We start from the raw sequence: 21,059 nt of genomic DNA on the forward strand, positions 1-21,059 counted from the left end.
CTTATAATAAATCTGATTTGACCATGGCATGGCCAGGAATCAGATTTTGGCTTGAAATATCTAATTCCATGTTCAGGCTGCAAGAAAAAGAACAGGTTCGAAAAGGATATGCAAAGAAATGGGATTTGTGTCACTTCAAACTGCCAGTGTGAACAAGGCTTTAGATTCTGTAGTTCTGCAAGCAACTGAGCAGCTGCCCCCCTCAGACTCACATCTGCGCATTTAATACCAACAAATCGGTAAAAATATATCGCACATACTCCTGTAACTACGGTAAATGGGGGACAGTTGTACAGTGGTGTGACATCTTTGCAACTTGAATCAATCGCGTTAGTGTTTCAGAATGAGGTAAGAGATGGTGACGTGGAGACGGTATGGATTGAGCGCATCATTTCGAAAAGCATAATTTATGTGTTGCATTGATTATAACCTTTAGCGATCTATAAGTGTATAGATGCAACTCGATTAACCGTATGGCTTGGTTTTGTTTCGAACGTTCAACCGGTGTTTCTATCAGGGTATTTTACTGAATAGTTTGACCTTCTGGACTGGCATAAACTAAGACGTTCACCCATAAACTCTAAAGGAAGTTATAGCGCTGTTACACAACACTGAAGTTAATGCGTGACTGTTTCCTTACGCAAAGAAAGTGTACGTTTATCAAATCTAATCAAATGTATTTGTCACATACACATGGTTAGCAGATGTTAATGCGAGTGTAGCGAAATGCTTGTGCTTCTAGTAGTCCCGACAATGCAGTAATAACCAACGAGTAATCTAACTAACAATTCCAAAACTACTATCTTATAGACATAAGTGTAACTGGATAAAGAATATGTACATAAAGATATATGAATGAGTGATGGTCCAGAACGGCATAGGCAAGATACAGTAGATGGTATCGTACAGTATATACATATGAGATGAGTAATGTAGTGTATGTAAACAAAGTGGCATGGTTTAAAGTGGCTAGTGATACATGTATTACATAAAGATGCAGTAGATGATAGAGTACAGTATATACATATATTGAAATAACTAATTGTTCAGACTATATTAAGCTATGCAGGCCATAGTCTACTTTGTGCCTTTATCTGCGTGGAGCTACGGAGAGACAAGCATGAGGAGGTATCAGTCAGTCGATCGGGTATCCAGTGTAAATCAGAGGAAGATAAGAGGACAATCGTATATGTTGTTGACAAAACTAACGTTCTATAACGTTTCACCCTCCTGAACATACCTCATGCTATAGATCACTGAGTTAAGTTAGTGTGACTTCACACACACACACCCCCGACAGATAGATTATCATTTTCCATTTATTTAACCTTTAGTTAACCAGGCAAGTCAGTTAAGAACACTTTCTTATTTACATGACGGCACACTTGGATGACACTGGGACAATTGTGCGCTGCCCTATGGGACTCCCAATCACAGCCGGTTGTGATACAGTAGGAAGGTTAGAGCACCATTTGTCTCTAAGGTATGATCTATATCTCTCCATCAGGCTGTCCCTCTGTTGTTCCATGAGGTGAAATGTTTAGAACCATTACAGATAGAAACAGTTAATTTAGCTGACTAAGATGATCACACCTGTTCTACAATATACATACTACATATCGGTGAACATTCTGTAAAATGGCTTTCTCCTGACCTTTACACCTGACCCCCAGGCTCTGCTTGTTGGCCCTGTTGCTGCTCCTGGTCACAGGAAGTGATGTCACAGCATCAGAGGAGGACAGGAAGCCCAACTTCGTCCTGATGATGGTGGACGACCTTGGCATTGGGGACATTGGTTGTTACGGCAATGACACTATCAGGTAACAGAGGCAACCAGGCAATCTGCAGCCTTCCCAAAAACAACTACAGTTTTGAGTTTATAACACTTGCTTTCTCTCTCTCTCTCTCTCTCTCTCTCTCTTTTTTCGCTCTCTCGCTCTCAGGACTCCTAATATCGACCGTTTAGCAGCAGAGGGAGTGAAGTTGACTCAGCATATAGCTGCCGCTCCTCTCTGTACACCCAGTAGAGCTGCCTTCCACACAGGACGCTATGCACTGCGCTCAGGTAGCACACAAAAGTATACATGTAACACACACACACACACACATGTACAAAGACAATATTGGAAGCATTAGAGGAGTTATTGGAATTAATGGTGTGTGTGTGTGTGTGTGTGTGTGTGTGTGTGTGTGTGTGTGTGTGTGTGTGTGTGTGTGTGTGTGTGTGTGTGTGTGTGTGTGTGTGTGTGTGTGTGTGTGTGTGTAGGTCTGGGCAGTACAGGGCGTGTGCAGGTGTTGTTGTTTCTGGGAGGTTCTGGGGGTCTACCCCCCACTGAGACCACCTTCGCTAAGAGACTACAGGAGCAGGGATACACCACCGGACTAGTGGGTAAGAGAGAGAGACACACACACACACTAACCCACACACACACTAACACACTGATGTGTACCTGTAGGTAAATGGCACCTGGGTGTGAACTGTGAGCTTCGAGGGGACCACTGCCACCACCCCAACACACACGGCTTCAGCTACTTCTACGGCCTGCCTTTCACCCTGTTCAATGACTGTAGACCAGGGGAGGGGAAGGATGTACTAGCTGACCTGCAGAACAAACTGTGGCAAACAACAGTACTGGGGGCCCTGGCCCTGCTCAGCCTGGTAGGGTCCAATGACTCCTTATTCCACATGACAAAGTATCATGTCTGTTCTACATACTCTATCTCTATCTGAGTGCCTCAAACAGTTCACTGGCCTTGATGATAATGATTCAAATGGTTTTATGAAAGTCTTCTGGGTGTGTCTAACTCCTCTCTCCCTGTCTGTAGGTGTGTGTCCGTGTGTGTGGTCTGCTTGAGGTGAGTGTGTCCGTCATCGTGGCGGTGACTTTTCTGAGCCTACTGGCGTTCAGTTTGTGGTTCGTGCCCTTTGAACTCCTGATGACCTGGAACTGCATCATCATGAGGAACCAGGAAGTGGTGGAGCAGCCCATGGACCTAGACACGTTATCACAAAGACTACTGGGAGAGGCCCAAGGCTTCATAGAGAGGTCAGAACAGTCAATCAATCAATCATCAGGGTAAAGGCTAGGGGTCAGTATTGGGTGAGAGTTCAAAGCTTGTTTGTGTGTTGGATAGGAATGCTGACCGACCATTCCTCCTGTTCTTGTCTCTGGCCCACGTACACACTCCTTTGTTCTCTTCTCCTGGCTTTGCTGGGAAGAGTCGCCATGGTCTCTATGGAGACAACGTAGAGGAGGTGGACTATATGATAGGTGAGCGGTTTGTGTGTGAAAGCTCTGACCAATAACACATTGATATATTAGAATGTTTATTATGTTTACGATGTGTATTAATGATCTTACTATGATTTATATGCTCTCAGGTTGTATGACTGAAGCAGTGGACAGGTTGGGTCTGGCCAACAACACTGTTGGATTAGAATGAGTTATGTTTCTGATATTTATTAATGATTGATCTTCTGTCAGGTCGTATGACTGAGACAGTGGACAGGTTGGGTCTGGCCAACAACACTATGATGTATTTCACCTCTGACCACGGTGGCCATATTGAAGACGCAGATGAACGAGGACAGAAAGGAGGCTGGAATGGAATCTACAAAGGTAACAAGCAATCAAATAGAGCCATTTGAGCAATCAGGAAAAATGAAACAGATGTGAAAAACATTGATTGTCTCCTCCTCTCATACAGGTGGGAAGGCGATGGGTGGATGGGAGGGTGGTATCAGGGTGCCAGGTATATTCCGGTGGCCTGGCAGGCTGCCAGCAGGCAGAGTGTTTGACACACCCACCAGTCTCATGGACCTCTACCCCACACTCACACACCTGGCCGGCGCAACACACAGCGACAGGTACGTGTGTGTGTGTACTTTTTGTGTGTGTGTACTTGTTGTGTGTGTCTGCCTATCCTCATGTCTGTATATTCCAGGTTGTTAGATGGCTATGATCTGATGCCTGTGCTAGAAGGAAGGACCGAGCGGTCGCAGCATGAGTTCATGTTCCACTATTGTGGTGCTTACCTCAATGCAGTTCGCTGGCACCCACCTGGGAGTGAGTACACACACACACACTACTATACACTACAACACACACCATCATCTGTCTCATTACATGTGTTTCTCCCCAGGTGAGTCAGTCTATAAGGTCCACTTCTTTACCCCTAACTTCTCCCCACCGGGCGCTGGCGGTTGCTATGACACCAAGGTTTGTTCCTGTCATGGAAGTTATGTGACACACCACAGCCCCCCCATCGTCTTTGACCTTCACACTGACCCCTCGGAGTCCCGCCCCCTGACCCCAGACACTGAGCCACGCTACCAGGAAGTTCTACAGCAAACTGCCAGGGCCGTGGAGCAGCACCGGGCCACCCTCACACACTCACACCCCTCACATACACAACCAGACACACACTCTCCTCAGTCCGAGCCTGTTCTCAACCAGCTGTCGTGGGAAAAGATTCTGTGGCGTCCATGGCTGCAGCCATGCTGTGGAACATTCCCCTTCTGTGGCTGTACGGAGAACACTACGTCTACTCTGGCCTAACACACACACACCTCTGGCAGAGAAAGATGAGGAACATAAAACTATGAAGAATTTTTAATGGATCAACTGCTTTTTAAAATATTTATAATATTTTTCAGACTAAGTTTTCAATGATGTCTAGACAATTGTACATAGCTATATGAAATATGGTAATAATTTGCTCAAAGATAATTTATGTTTTGATATCTGGACCAATCTTGTAATTTGAAATATTGATTTTGATAGATTTGTATTTTATAACCTAAACAGTCTGAACAATCTGTTTGTTTCTTCTTTGAAGTTTGTAACTGTACAGTATTCTCCTGTCAGTTACTGCTCTTCACCACATGGTGGAGCCAGCTCCCTGGAATAAACATTCCTTTCTGCTGCAGTACATGTATGGTCTCCTTTTTTGATCTAGTTCAGCTGCGTCTATGTTTACCTGGAACTGTGCAGGATTAGGTCCCAGTAGTCTGGAGTGTCTAACAACCCACTGAATCACAGTAACTTTCCTATTACCGGCCATGGTTACTGAGTTGGCCAAGGTTATGGCCCGTGAGAGCTTTGAGAGCTATGCTCTGTAGGTGGGTCTTAGTACCACCAAGTGGCACTGCAGCCACGTGTATCAGAGACAAACAGCACCATAGACGTCAGTACAATGTGCATGCTGTACAGTAATCAGTAGGATAATGTTTCAGTAGGAGAATGTTTCATCTGTGGTAATGTGTGGACCCACTGACTTCCAACTGGTCATTGGTGTGTGTATTTTATGAAAGTGATGGAGGCAGTGCGTCTGATATTGTTGTAGTGACTGACACGTTTTATCCTACTCTACTGTGAGGACAGGAGACCAATTATATTTTTCTTCTGATACGATTAAAATCTCATCTCGCTTCTGTTAATCCTTCAAGATATTCTCTGTTCTGTATTACATTATAATTTCGGGATTCTTTGAGTGTTCTAAATCACACTGACATGAATGGCTCTCTACCTCAATCACAGCCACGACTGCTCTTATCTAAATAAACAGACCACAGTCATTGTGAAGTTATACTAGAAGACATTGTTAGAGTGAAGTGTGTAGGCCTCCTGCAGGGCTCTTGTAGGGTATTTTTAGGGTCTCTGTGTCTCTGGCCAGCCAGGCTTTCTCCTGCCTATTGTTGCTCCCTGGTCAGTCATCTTCACTCATTGTGTTCATGAATCAGCCCTGTGGTCATTGGGCCAAGCCTGGCAGAACTGATCACTGGCCAGCGGCATGACTCAGTGCTTCATGTCCATATTTCTCTAGCCGAGTCTGACCTGGACTGGAAGAAACCCTTCGGTCAGCACCGGCCTACCTCGACTGCAACCACTGGTTCTATCTGCTGTCTTTTAGGTCACTGGCCCTTTAACAGCTTGAAACCATAAAGCATCTTTACTGGTGTGTTTCCCAACTCTGGCTGCTCTATAGAACGAGAAAGGCTGTGGCAGGAGAGCCACAGGAATTAAATCACTTCCATACATCCAGAGCATGAGGCATAGGGTTCGTTCCAGTGAGAAACAAATGTTTGGCAGCAGAGTTCAGTAGTACTGTGGCTTCTAAAGGTCTCTGTAACTCTGGCTTGAGTCAGAGACCAGAGTTTGGTAAAGTAATCAATATAGAATGAGAGGAGTGACTGAACAATAGCAGAGCAACTGAAGGCTATCACATTAACATTTGATTGGCTTTAAGACATGGATTTGACCAAACCAGATACAGGATCAAGGGAAACACAGGCTTTTAATTGCATGACAGTTAAACCGGTTTGTCTCTTTCAAAACAACTCCACCATGCCAAATGCCATGTGTTCTAAAGAGGGATGGATGGAGGCCACTTAGGCCTGACAGACTCACAGCTATGGCTTCCATGCCGCCTGCAAACCTAAACACACACACACACACACACACACACACACACACACACACACACACACACACTATATGGAATAACTTGTCTTCCTTGCTTTTGGGCAGTGTTCCAGTGTTGTTTGGGATAATGGAGCAAGTTTAAGCTAAAGTGTTTCATGGTTGTAATTTCACACAGGGCTGCTTCCATATGGATCTCTGGCCCTGAACTGATATACTGACAACTCACCCAAACTCCACTCAACCCTCTCTCCCCTGGACTCCTCTGTTTTTCCCACCCCCGCCACCTATCTTCCAACATCCCTTAAACTCCCCTCCCTCCCCCATCCTCCACCTGCCTCCCCAGTCTGCCCTGGCATCAGGAGTGAGAGTGTTCAGTCAAAAATCTGCTGTGGACTCAGAAATGTTCTGCCAAATGGTCAATAACCCAACAGTCAGCCAAATCCACACAGATGGCTTTTAGTCAGTGCCTGGGTGGAGTCATTCAGTCATGTAGTGTCTTACTGGACTCTGGCACTTCAGAGGGACTCAGTATAAATGACTACACTTAGTCCATTGTCCTCTGGCTACGGCTTCCTATTCCCTATACAGTGCAGTGCAGGACTTTTGTCCAGAGCCCTACTGTATGATTTGTCCTATACTTCTCCATATACTGCATCCTGCTCCCAGTCCCCTTTTAACCAGAGGAATGATGACATGTCTATACTCTGAGAATCGACTGTAAGGCCTGACCTCAGTGGAAATGCTGACACCATGTCCTCCTGAAGGGGAGAGAGAGGTAAGAAAGGGGGAGGTGGGAGAAAATGAGGGGGGATAAGAAAGAAAGACTGTCTCTGTACCCAGAGTGTGACAAACCCGCTAGCTTAGTTTGGTGGAACTATTCCAATAGAATACAGTCCATTCCATAAAAATGTGTATGTTTTATTGTCACACACCAGATAGGTGCAGTACATTGCGCTAAATGCTTCTGAATATGTTGCCTTGTAGTTTGTCAGTACTGTATAATAAATTGGACATCTTCGGTCAATTTATGGTTGTAAGGATGGTGGAGTTAGCACAGCTCTCTGTGTTGGTCCAGGCTAAATGATTCCTGTGTGATAATGCTCCAGGGTTAGACCACTGAAACACTCAGCTGGAGAGCTTTCATTCTGTACCCCTAGTTCACCCTAGTGTGTGTGTGTTTCTCTTCTTTAGTTTCTGTTCTAACTCACGACAATCCCTGTGGCTTCGCTGGGTTTCTACTACTTTCAGAGACATCCCTTTCTCCCCTCTCCACCTCTCTCTCCCCTCCAATCAATACCTTCCTCCCTCTGATTCTCTCTCTCGTTCTCTAACATCTTCCTCTTTTCCCCTCGAAATCCCTCTCAGTCCCTCTATGTATTTGTGTGTATGTTGGTTTTAGGGATTTGACTTTGTATGCAGTTGTGAGAATATGTGTGGTTAAATATTGTGATGTGATATGATGTGTAGTGATGTGATGTGTTGTTGTATTGGGAGATAGGCGGCCCATCTGTTCAGCATTATCATACTCTTTACAGGGGACCCAGCCTGTGACTGGCAACATGGCTTTAAGTGAGCGCTTGCTCCAGTGTGTGTGTGTGTGTGTGTGTGTGTGTGTGACCCGTCAAAGCAGTACCCCATCTGCTGCACGTCCCATATTCCAGGCACACACACATGCACGCTGATTAATTACCATGCTCTCACCCCACACAGCTTACAAACACAGGAAGTATTGACAGAGGTGGGGCCTGATGAAGGACAGATAACTGCACTGGTCTGGCTTTAACGCACGCACGCACGCACCAACACACACACACACACACACACACACACATACACACAGTCTACTGCAGTAACACAGCTATAATGCAGCTATACAGTTTCTGCATTCCTAAACACGCTGGGTCAATAATTGTGTTCAATTGGCCAGTGCTCTACAGGGGAAAGAGCTGCACTATGGGTGTGAGAATACAACGCCGTCAGCCACAGGAAATACAAAAAGTAAGTTACCGTGTCAAGCAGCCTCAGCCATATCTCTAGTTCTTTCTTTTCTTAGTTTATAGCTTTAGCACATTGTACGACCACTATGGTCAAAGCACATTTCATTCCACTTAATGCTAAGGGCTGGTTTTAGACAAGACTGATGTTTCAGAAGGTAAATGACAGAATTACAGTTCTGTTTTTACCCACCCACCCCCACCCCCTCCTTCTTGGTCCCCACATATGCTATTGCTAATCAGCCAGTGATTTCCCTATGCAGCCATCCCCTCCTCCTCTTCTCTCCATAACCCCCAGACATCAAAGCCCTGTCAGCGACCATGATGTCATCAGGAACTGTGTCCAATAGGAAACATCCTGGAAATAGTAAATGGAAACAGTTTCCTGTAGGGGTTCCCTATGGGCCACTTCTACCTACTACCCCAGGCCTGTCGCTGTCTGTTTATGTGTTTGTGAATGTATGTGTGTGTTCATCCCTGTTTCTATCATGAATGATCCCAGCTTTGAGAGGGAAGGACAGAGAGGGAGAAACATAAAGACAGCAAAAGATGGAAAGGTTGAGAGAGAGGTTCTGGGTCGTGGGTTGTGTTTCTGGGAATCAGTGCGAAAAGATCGTAACAACATCTTCAGGGGGGGGGGGGACACTAGATGGGGAGAGGGGAAGAGAGGGTGGTCACTTATCAGTAACAGTAACCCTGGGACTGCTGTCCCTACCATTCATCTCTCTGACAGACATACTGTAGTCCACTCTGACATACTGAACCTGTCCTGTTTCCTGCAGGTCAGACCTGCCTTTATCTGATGTAGAGCTATATTGCAACAGCTGGTTAGTCTTTTTAAAACAATGTCGGCCTCATCTGATCTGAGAGCAGTCGTTTGAGACACGCAGAAGGACAGCTTTCTTGATCCTACAGAGATGATGACAATCTGCTGATTCTCCTCTGTCTCTCAGCCTTTTCCCCTGCCGCGGGGAGTGACTACTTAGTATGAGGTAACATTGTTATGAGAAGTCTTCTTCTAACTTTAAATCACCAAGCACATGCCATATCTATGTGAAGATGAACCAACTGAACAGAGAGGGTTGGTAGGACTGCTCTATCTACTAGTTGAAGCCTTTACCAGCAGTCTGAGAGGCTGTCACACAACATAATATTCTCACCAAAAAATCTGATTGATTCTAGGTGGGTGGATGAGACTGCAGGAGGTTGAAAATGGGAGAGAGAGGTGTGATGGAGTGACAGTGAGGACAGGAGAGGGTCTGAGATGAGGAGAGGAAGTAGGAGAAGAAAGAGGAGAGGATGAGGAGGCAGGCGTGTCAGAAAGAAAGACCGGCTGATGACATTTACCTGAGACGAGCCTGGGCCAAAAAGAGCAGAGAGGTGGAGGGAGAGAGCGGGATGGAGAGAAAGGGTTTGGTGGTAAGGTCTTTCTGTTATGAAACTCAGAGGCAGATGGTCCTCCCCCCTCCTCTTCTTTTACTGTCCTTACCTCTTCCTCTCTCTTCCATTGGGCCTTTCTCTTTTTTGGTCTTCCTTTCTGTCTTTCTTTGTATCTGTCTGTACAACTCTCCATGTTTATCTATGAGTGATTTAGGGTTGGCACACCTGTTTGGGAGTGAAAATGGGAGAACTACAATTACTGTAACTTTGGACTTAACTGTCTCCTCTCCTGACTGGACTCTCTCCTCTCCTCTCATTCCTGTACTGTCTCCTCTCCTGACTGTACTCTCTCCTCTCCTGACTATACTCTCTCCTCTCCTGACTGTACTGTCAAATCTCCTGACTGTACTCTCTCCTCTCTTGACTGTACTGACTCCACTCCTGACTATAATGTCTCCACTCCTGACTATAATGTCTCCTCTCCTGACTGTACTCTCTCCTCTCCTGACTGTACTGTCTCCTCTCCTGACTGTACTGCCTCCTCCACTAACTGTACTGCCTCCTCTCCTGACTGTACTGTCTCCTCTCCTGACTGTACTTTCCCCTCTCATCTCATCTCCTGACTGTACTGTTTCCTCTCCTGACTGCACTCTCTCCTCTCCTGACTGTACTGTCTCTTCTCCTGACTGCACTCTCTCCTCTCCTGACTGTACTGTCTCCTCTTGTCTCCTGACTGTAATGTCTCCTATCATCTCCTGACTGTACTGTCTCCTCTCGTCTCCTGACTGTACTGGCTCCTCTCCTCTCTTGACAGTACCGTCTCCTCTCCTGACTGTACTGTCTCCTCTCGTCTCCTGACTGTAATGTCTCCTATCATCTCCTGACTGTGCTGACTCCTCTCCTGACTGTAATGTCTCCTCTCCTGACTGTACTGCCTCCTCCACTGACTGTACTGCCTCCTCTCCTGACTGTACTGACTCCTCTCCTGACTGTACTCTCTCCTCTCATGACTGTACTGACTCCTCTCCTGACTGTACTGTCTCCTCTCCTGACTGTACTGCCTCCTCCACTGACTGTACTGCCTCCTCTCCTGACTGTACTGACTCCTCTCCTGACTGTACTGCCTCCTCTCCTGACTGTCTCCTCTCCTGACTGTACTGAGTCCTCTCCTGACTGTACTCTCTCCTCTCCTGACTGTACACTCTCCTCTCCTGACTGCGTCCTCTCCTCTCCTGACTGTACTGCCTCCTCTCCTGACTGTCTCCTCTCCTGACTGTACTCTCTCCTCTACTGACCGTACTGACTCCTCTCCTGACTGTACAGTCTCCTATCATCTCCTGACTGTACTGTCTCCTCTTGTCTCCTGACTGTGCTGTCTCATCTCCTGACTGTACTGTCTCCTCTCCTCTCCTGACTGTACTTTCTCCTTTCTTGACTGTACTGTCTCCTCTCCTGACTGTACCGGCTCCTCTCCTCGCTGTACTCTCTCCTCTACTGACATTACTGTCTCCTCTCATCTCCTGACTGTACTTTCTCCTCTCCTGACTGTCTCCTCTCCTCTCATGACTGTACTGTCTCCTCTCCTGACTGCACTGTCCCCACTCCAGACTTTACTGCCTCCTCTCCTGACTGTACTGTACTGCCTCCTCTCCTCTCCTGACTGTACTGGCTCCTCTCCACTCCTTACTCTACTGTCTCCTCTCCTGACTGCACTGTCCCCACTCCAGACTTTACTGCCTCCTCTCCTCTCCTGACTGTACTGCCTCCTCTCCTCTCCTGACTGTACTGGCTCCTCTCCACTCCTTACTCTACTGTCTCCTCTCCTCTCCTGACTGTACTCTCTCCTCTCCTGACTGTACTGTCTCCTCTCCTCTCCTGACTGTACTGTCTCATCTTCTCTCCTGACTGTGCTGTCTCATCTCCTGACTGTACTTTCTCCTCTCATCTCCTGACTCTACTGTCTCCTCTCCTGACTGTACTGTCTCCTTTCTTGACTGTACTGTCTCCTCTCCTGACTGTACCGGCTCCTCTCCTCGCTGTACTCTCTCCTCTACTGACATTACTGTCTCCTCTCATCTCCTGACTGTACTTTCTCCTCTCCTGACTGTCTCCTCTCCTCTCACGACTGTACTGTCTCCTCTCCTGACTGCACTGTCTCCTCTCCTGACTTTACTGCCTCCTCTCCTGACTGTACTGTACTGTCTCCTCTCCTCTCCTGACTGTACTGCCTCCTCTTCTCTCCTGACTGTACTGGCTCCTCTCCACTCCTTACTCTACTGTCTCCTCTCCTCTCCTCTACTGACTGTACTCTCTCCTCTCCTGACTGTACTGTCTCCTCTCCTCTCCTGACTGTACTGTCTCATCTTCTCTCCTGACTGTACTGTCTCCTCTCCACTCCTTACTCTACTGTCTCCTTTCCTCTCCTGACTGTACTCTCTCCTCTCCTGACTGTACTGTCTCATCTTCTCTCCTGACTGTACTGTCTCCTCTCCTCTCCTGACTGTACTGTCTCCTCTCCTCTCCTGACTGTACTGTCTCCTCTCCTGACTGTACTGTCTCCTCTCCTCTCCTGACTCTACTGTCTCATCTCCTCTCCTGACTGTACTGTCTCCTCTCGTCTCCTGACTGTGCTGTCTCCTCTCCTCTCCTGACTGTACTGTCTCCTCTCCTGACTGTACTGTCTCATCTTCTCTCCTGACTGTACTGCCTCCTCTCCTCTCCTGACTGTACTGTCTCCTCTTCTCTCCTGACTGTACTGTCTCCTCTCCTGTCTGTACTGTCTCCTCTCCTGACTGCACTGTCTCCTCTCCCCCTTCTCCTGACTCTACTCTCCTCTCCTGCCTGACTTTAGTGTCTCCTGTCCTGACTTTATTTGCCTCCTCTACTGACTGTACTGTACTTACTCCTCTCCTCTCCTCTCCTGACTGTACCGTCTCCTCTCCTGACTTTACTGCCTCCTCTTCTGACTGTACTGACTCCTCTCCTCTCCTGACTGTGCTGTATCCTCTCCTGACTGTGCTGTATCCTCTCCTGACTTTAGTGTATCCTATCCTGACTTTACTGCCTCCTCTCCTGACTGTACTGACTCCTCTCCTCTCCTGACTGTACTGTATCCTCTCCTGACTTTAGTGTATCCTATCCTGACTGTACTGTCTCCTCTCCTGACTTTACTGCCTCCTCTCCTGACTGTACTGACTCCTCTCATCTCCTGACTGTTCTGTATCCTCTCCTGACTTTAGTGTATCCTATCCTGACTTTACTGCCTCCTATCCTGACTGTACTGACTCCTCTCATCTCCTGACTGTTCTGTATCCTCTCCTGACTTTAGTGTATCCTCTCCTGACTTTACTGCCTCCTATCCTGACTGTACTGACTCCTCTCATCTCCTGACTGTACTGTATCCTCTCCTGACTGTGCTGTATCCTCTCCTGACTTTAGTGTATCCTATCCTGACTTTACTGCCTCCTCTCCTGACTGTACTGACTCCTCTCCTCTCCTGACTGTACTGTATCCTCTCCTGACTTTAGTGTATCCTATCCTGACTGTACTGTCTCCTCTCCTGACTTTACTGCCTCCTCTCCTGACTGTACTGGCTCCTCTCCACTCCTTACTCTACTGTCTCCTCTCCTCTCCTGACTGTACTCTCTCCTCTCCTGACTGTACTGTCTCCTCTCCTCTCCTGACTGTACTGTCTCATCTTCTCTCCTGACTGTGCTGTCTCATCTCCTGACTGTACTTTCTCCTCTCATCTCCTGACTCTACTGTCTCCTCTCCTGACTGTACTGTCTCCTTTCTTGACTGTACTGTCTCCTCTCCTGACTGTACCGGCTCCTCTCCTCGCTGTACTCTCTCCTCTACTGACATTACTGTCTCCTCTCATCTCCTGACTGTACTTTCTCTTTCTCCTCTCCTGACTGTCTCCTCTCCTCTCACGACTGTACTGTCTCCTCTCCTGACTGCACTGTCTCCTCTCCTGACTTTACTGCCTCCTCTCCTGACTGTACTGTACTGTCTCCTCTCCTCTCCTGACTGTACTGCCTCCTCTTCTCTCCTGACTGTACTGGCTCCTCTCCACTCCTTACTCTACTGTCTCCTCTCCTCTCCTCTACTGACTGTACTCTCTCCTCTCCTGACTGTAATGTCTCCTATCATCTCCTGACTGTACTGTCTCCTCTCGTCTCCTGACTGTACTGGCTCCTCTCCTCTCTTGACAGTACCGTCTCCTCTCCTGACTGTACTGTCTCCTCTCGTCTCCTGACTGTAATGTCTCCTATCATCTCCTGACTGTGCTGACTCCTCTCCTGACTGTAATGTCTCCTCTCCTGACTGTACTGCCTCCTCCACTGACTGTACTGCCTCCTCTCCTGACTGTACTGACTCCTCTCCTGACTGTACTCTCTCCTCTCATGACTGTACTGACTCCTCTCCTGACTGTACTGTCTCCTCTCCTGACTGTACTGCCTCCTCCACTGACTGTACTGCCTCCTCTCCTGACTGTACTGACTCCTCTCCTGACTGTACTGCCTCCTCTCCTGACTGTCTCCTCTCCTGACTGTACTGAGTCCTCTCCTGACTGTACTCTCTCCTCTCCTGACTGTACACTCTCCTCTCCTGACTGCGTCCTCTCCTCTCCTGACTGTACTGCCTCCTCTCCTGACTGTCTCCTCTCCTGACTGTACTCTCTCCTCTACTGACCGTACTGACTCCTCTCCTGACTGTACAGTCTCCTATCATCTCCTGACTGTACTGTCTCCTCTTGTCTCCTGACTGTGCTGTCTCATCTCCTGACTGTACTGTCTCCTCTCCTCTCCTGACTGTACTTTCTCCTTTCTTGACTGTACTGTCTCCTCTCCTGACTGTACCGGCTCCTCTCCTCGCTGTACTCTCTCCTCTACTGACATTACTGTCTCCTCTCATCTCCTGACTGTACTTTCTCCTCTCCTGACTGTCTCCTCTCCTCTCATGACTGTACTGTCTCCTCTCCTGACTGCACTGTCCCCACTCCAGACTTTACTGCCTCCTCTCCTGACTGTACTGTACTGCCTCCTCTCCTCTCCTGACTGTACTGGCTCCTCTCCACTCCTTACTCTACTGTCTCCTCTCCTGACTGCACTGTCCCCACTCCAGACTTTACTGCCTCCTCTCCTCTCCTGACTGTACTGCCTCCTCTCCTCTCCTGACTGTACTGGCTCCTCTCCACTCCTTACTCTACTGTCTCCCTCTCCTCTCCTGACTGTACTCTCTCCTCTCCTGACTGTACTGTCTCCTCTCCTCTCCTGACTGTACTGTCTCATCTTCTCTCCTGACTGTGCTGTCTCATCTCCTGACTGTACTTTCTCCTCTCATCTCCTGACTCTACTGTCTCCTCTCCTGACTGTACTGTCTCCTTTCTTGACTGTACTGTCTCCTCTCCTGACTGTACCGGCTCCTCTCCTCGCTGTACTCTCTCCTCTACTGACATTACTGTCTCCTCTCATCTCCTGACTGTACTTTCTCCTCTCCTGACTGTCTCCTCTCCTCTCACGACTGTACTGTCTCCTCTCCTGACTGCACTGTCTCCTCTCCTGACTTTACTGCCTCCTCTCCTGACTGTACTGTACTGTCTCCTCTCCTCTCCTGACTGTACTGCCTCCTCTTCTCTCCTGACTGTACTGGCTCCTCTCCACTCCTTACTCTACTGTCTCCTCTCCTCTCCTCTACTGACTGTACTCTCTCCTCTCCTGACTGTACTGTCTCCTCTCCTCTCCTGACTGTACTGTCTCATCTTCTCTCCTGACTGTACTGTCTCCTCTCCACTCCTTACTCTACTGTCTCCTTTCCTCTCCTGACTGTACTCTCTCCTCTCCTGACTGTACTGTCTCATCTTCTCTCCTGACTGTACTGTCTCCTCTCCTCTCCTGACTGTACTGTCTCCTCTCCTCTCCTGACTCTACTGTCTCATCTCCTCTCCTGACTGTACTGTCTCCTCTCGTCTCCTGACTGTGCTGTCTCCTCTCCTCTCCTGACTGTACTGTCTCCTCTCCTGACTGTACTGTCTCATCTTCTCTCCTGACTGTACTGCCTCCTCTCCTCTCCTGACTGTACTGTCTCCTCTTTCTCTCCTGACTGTACTGTCTCCTCTCCTGTCTGTACTGTCTCCTCTCCTGACTGCACTGTCTCCTCTCCCCTTCTCCTGACTCTACTCTCCTCTCCTGCCTGACTTTAGTGTCTCCTGTCCTGACTTTATTTGCCTCCTCTACTGACTGTACTGTACTTACTCCTCTCCTCTCCTCTCCTGACTGTACCGTCTCCTCTCCTGACTTTACTGCCTCCTCTTCTGACTGTACTGACTCCTCTCCTCTCCTGACTGTGCTGTATCCTCTCCTGACTGTGCTGTATCCTCTCCTGACTTTAGTGTATCCTATCCTGACTTTACTGCCTCCTCTCCTGACTGTACTGACTCCTCTCCTCTCCTGACTGTACTGTATCCTCTCCTGACTTTAGTGTATCCTATCCTGACTGTACTGTCTCCTCTCCTGACTTTACTGCCTCCTCTCCTGACTGTACTGACTCCTCTCATCTCCTGACTGTTCTGTATCCTCTCCTGACTTTAGTGTATCCTATCCTGACTTTACTGCCTCCTATCCTGACTGTACTGACTCCTCTCATCTCCTGACTGTTCTGTATCCTCTCCTGACTTTAGTGTATCCTCTCCTGACTTTACTGCCTCCTATCCTGACTGTACTGACTCCTCTCATCTCCTGACTGTACTGTATCCTCTCCTGACTGTGCTGTATCCTCTCCTGACTTTAGTGTATCCTATCCTGACTTTACTGCCTCCTCTCCTGACTGTACTGACTCCTCTCCTCTCCTCTCCTGACTGTACTGTATCCTCTCCTGACTTTAGTGTATCCTATCCTGACTGTACTGTCTCCTCTCCTGACTTTACTGCCTCCTCTCCTGACTGTACTGGCTCCTCTCCACTCCTTACTCTACTGTCTCCTCTCCTCTCCTGACTGTACTCTCTCCTCTCCTGACTGTACTGTCTCCTCTCCTCTCCTGACTGTACTGTCTCATCTTCTCTCCTGACTGTGCTGTCTCATCTCCTGACTGTACTTTCTCCTCTCATCTCCTGACTCTACTGTCTCCTCTCCTGACTGTACTGTCTCCTTTCTTGACTGTACTGTCTCCTCTCCTGACTGTACCGGCTCCTCTCCTCGCTGTACTCTCTCCTCTACTGACATTACTGTCTCCTCTCATCTCCTGACTGTACTTTCTCCTCTCCTGACTGTCTCCTCTCCTCTCACGACTGTACTGTCTCCTCTCCTGACTGCACTGTCTCCTCTCCTGACTTTACTGCCTCCTCTCCTGACTGTACTGTACTGTCTCCTCTCCTCTCCTGACTGTACTGCCTCCTCTTCTCTCCTGACTGTACTGGCTCCTCTCCACTCCTTACTCTACTGTCTCCTCTCCTCCTCTACTGACTGTACTGACTGTACTGTCTCATCTTCTCTCCTGACTGTACTGTCTCCTCTCCTCTGTCTCCTTTCCTCTCCTGACTGTACTCCTCTCCTGACTCTCATCTCTCTCCTGACTGTACTGACTGTACTGTCTCCTCTCCTCTCCTCTGACTCTACTGTCTCATCTCCTCTCCTGACTGTACTGTCTCCTCCTCTCCTGACTGTACTGTCTCCTCTCCTCTCCTGACTGTACTGTCTCATCTTCTCTCCTGACTGTACTGCCTCATCTCCTCTCCTGACTGTACTGTCTCCTCTTCTCTCCTGACTGTACTGTCTCCTCTCCTGTCTGTACTGTCTCCTCTCCTGACTGCACTGTCTCCTCTCCCCCTTCTCCTGACTCTACTCTCCTCTCCTGCCTGACTTTAGTGTCTCCTGTCCTGACTTTATTTGCCTCCTCTACTGACTGTACTGTACTTACTCCTCTCCTCTCCTCTCCTGACTGTACCGTCTCCTCTCCTAACTTTACTGCCTCCTCTTCTGACTGTACTGACTCCTCTCCTCTCCTGACTGTGCTGTATCCTCTCCTGACTGTGCTGTATCCTCTCCTGACTTTAGTGTATCCTATCCTGACTTTACTGCCTCCTCTCCTGACTGTACTGACTCCTCTCCTCTCCTGACTGTACTGTATCCTCTCCTGACTTTAGTGTATCCTATCCTGACTGTACTGTCTCCTCTCCTGACTTTACTGCCTCCTCTCCTGACTGTACTGACTCCTCTCATCTCCTGACTGTTCTGTATCCTCTCCTGACTTTAGTGTATCCTATCCTGACTTTACTGCCTCCTATCCTGACTGTACTGACTCCTCTCATCTCCTGACTGTTCTGTATCCTCTCCTGACTTTAGTGTATCCTCTCCTGACTTTACTGCCTCCTATCCTGACTGTACTGACTCCTCTCATCTCCTGACTGTACTGTATCCTCTCCTGACTGTGCTGTATCCTCTCCTGACTTTAGTGTATCCTATCCTGACTTTACTGCCTCCTCTCCTGACTGTACTGACTCCTCTCCTCTCCTGACTGTACTGTATCCTCTCCTGACTTTAGTGTATCCTATCCTGACTGTACTGTCTCCTCTCCTGACTTTACTGCCTCCTCTCCTGACTGTACTGACTCCTCTCATCTCCTGACTGTTCTGTATCCTCTCCTGACTTTAGTGTATCCTATCCTGACTTTACTGCCTCCTATCCTGACTGTACTGACTCCTCTCATCTCCTGACTGTTCTGTATCCTCTCCTGACTTTAGTGTATCCTATCCTGACTCTACTGTCTCATCTCCTCTCCTGACTGTACTGTCTCCTCTCGTCTCCTGACTGTACTGTCTCATCTCCTGACTGTACTGTCTCCTCTCCTCTCCTGACTCTACTGTCTCATCTCCTCTCCTGACTGTACTGTCTCCTGTCCTGACTGTACTGTCTCATCTTCTCTCCTGATTGTACTGACTCCTCTCCTCTCCTGACTGTACTGTATCCTCTCCTGACTTTAGTGTATCCTATCCTGACGGTACTGTCTCCTCTCCTGACTTTACTGCCTCCTCTTCTGACTGTACTGACTCCTCTCCTCTCCTGACTGTGCTGTATCCTCTCCTGACTTTAGTGTATCCTATCCTGACTTTACTGCCTCCTCTCCTGACTGTACTGACTCCTCTCCTCTCCTGACTGTACTGTATCCTCTCCTGACTTTAGTGTATCCTATCCTGACTGTACTGTCTCCTCTCCTGACTTTACTGCCTCCTATCCTGACTGTACTGACTCCTCTCCTCTCCTGACTCTACTGTCTCATCTCCTCTCCTGACTGTACTGTATCCTCTCCTGACTTTAGTGTATCCTATCCTGACTCTACTGTCTCATCTCCTCTCCTGACTGTACTGTCTCCTCTCGTCTCCTGACTGTACTGTCTCATCTCCTGACTGTACTGTCTCCTCTCCTCTCCTGACTCTACTGTCTCATCTCCTCTCCTGACTGTACTGTCTCCTCTCCTGACTGTACTGTCTCATCTTCTCTCCTGACTGTACTGCCTCCTCTCCTCTCCTGACTGTACTGTCTCCTCTTCTCTCCTGACTGTACTGTCTCCTCTCCTGTCTGTACTGTCTCCTCTCCTGACTGCACTGTCTCCTCTCCCCCTTCTCCTGACTCTACTCTCCTCTCCTGCCTGACTTTAGTGTCTCCTGTCCTGACTTTATTTGCCTCCTCCACTGACTGTACTGTACTGACTCCTCTCCTCTCCTGACTGTACTGTCTCCTCTCCTGACTTTAGTGTATCCTATCCTGACTGTACTGTCTCCTCTCCTGACTTTACTGCCTCCTCTTCTGACTGTACTGACTCCTCTCCTCTCCTGACTGTACTGTCTCCTCTCCTGACTTTACTGCCTCCTCTTCTGACTGTACTGACTCCTCTCCTCTCCTGACTGTGCTGTATCCTCTCCTGACTTTAGTGTATCCTATCCTGACTTTACTGCCTCCTCTCCTGACTGTACTGACTCCTCTCCTCTCCTGACTGTACTGTATCCTCTCCTGACTTTAGTGTATCCTATCCTGACTGTACTGTCTCCTCTCCTGACTTTACTGCCTCCTCTTCTGACTGTACTGACTCCTCTCCTCTCCTGACTGTGCTGTATCCTCTCCTGACTGTGCTGTATCCTCTCCTGACTTTAGTGTATCCTATCCTGACTTTACTGCCTCCTCTCCTGACTGTACTGACTCCTCTCCTCTCCTGACTGTGCTGTATCCTCTCCTGACTTTAGTGTATCTTATCCTGACTGTACTGTCTCCTCTCCTGACTTTACTGCCTCCTCTCCTGACTGTACTGACTCCTCTCCTCTCCTGACTGTACTGACTCCTCTCATCTCCTCACTGTGCTGTATCCTCTCCTGACTGTACTGTCTCCTCTCCTGACTTTACTGCCTCCTCTCCTGACTGTACTGACTTCTCTCCTCTCCTGACTGTACTGACTCCTCTCCTCCTCTCCTCTCCTGACTGTACTGACTCCTCTCCTCTCCTGACTGTGCTGTATCCTCTCCCGACTTTAGTGTATCCTATCCTGACTTACTGTCTCCTCTCCTGACTGTACTGACTCCTCTCCTCTCCTGACTGTGCTGTATCCTCTCCCGACTTTAGTGTATCCTATCCTGACTTTACTGTCTCCTCTCCTGACTGTACTGCCTTCTCTCCTGACTGTACTGTCTCCTCTCCTGACTGTACTTTCTCCACTCCTGACTGTACTGCCTCCTCTCCTGACTGTACTCTCTCCTCTCCTCTCCTGGCTGTACTGTCTCCTCTCCTGACTGTACTTTCTCCACTCCTGACTGTACTGCCTCCTCTCCTGACTGTAGTCTCTCCTCTCCTCTCCTGGCTGTACTGTCTCCTCTCCTGACTGTACTTTCTCCACTCCTGACTGTACTGCCTCCTCTCCTGACTGTAGTCTCTCCTCTCCTCTCCTGGCTGTACTGTCTCCTCTCCTGACTGTACTTTCTCCACTCCTGACTGTACTCTCTCCTCTCCTCTCCTGGCTGTACTGTCTCCTCTCCTGACTGTACTTTCTCCACTCCTCTCCTCTCCAAGAGGATTATACAGCAGCTACTTATTACTCAGGAGTTGCTATAAGGTTGTGGTCCCCTGTCTTAATATTATTCCTGGGGTTGGATGTCTTCACATGGGATCTGCTTCAGAAATGGTAGATTCATTGAATTGATAGGTAACATAAACATGGCCCTTGAGCAGATTCCACCAAGCCAACCAAGGCTCTGCCCCAAGCCCAAATATAATCT

At 48.3% G+C, this 21,059-nt stretch overlaps 1 protein-coding gene across 4 annotated transcripts; it reads left to right on the forward strand.

Annotated features, from left to right (window-relative positions):
* The first annotated feature begins 261 nt into the window (after positions 1-261).
* On the forward strand, positions 262-4,929 carry arsh (arylsulfatase H). Of its 4 annotated transcripts, none has more exons than XM_035773902.1 (11): positions 262-348; positions 1,674-1,820; positions 1,944-2,065; positions 2,267-2,389; positions 2,457-2,659; positions 2,827-3,047; positions 3,136-3,272; positions 3,486-3,620; positions 3,709-3,868; positions 3,946-4,067; positions 4,144-4,929. In XM_035773902.1, exons 1-11 carry the CDS (start codon positions 344-346, stop codon positions 4,557-4,559), a joined length of 1,791 nt encoding a protein of 596 aa, XP_035629795.1. In that variant the 5' UTR covers positions 262-343; the 3' UTR covers positions 4,560-4,929. The 4 variants fall into 4 exon arrangements, with proteins under 4 accessions (XP_035629795.1, XP_035629794.1, XP_035629796.1 ...); XM_035773901.1 differs by having other exon boundaries at positions 344-372; XM_035773903.2 differs by lacking the exon at positions 262-348 and adding an exon at positions 384-651.
* Positions 4,930-21,059: the final 16,130 nt, after the last annotated feature.

The sequence above is a fragment of the Oncorhynchus keta genome, chromosome 7, assembly GCF_023373465.1.
Source record: "Oncorhynchus keta strain PuntledgeMale-10-30-2019 chromosome 7, Oket_V2, whole genome shotgun sequence".
NCBI lineage: Eukaryota > Metazoa > Chordata > Actinopteri > Salmoniformes > Salmonidae > Oncorhynchus > Oncorhynchus keta.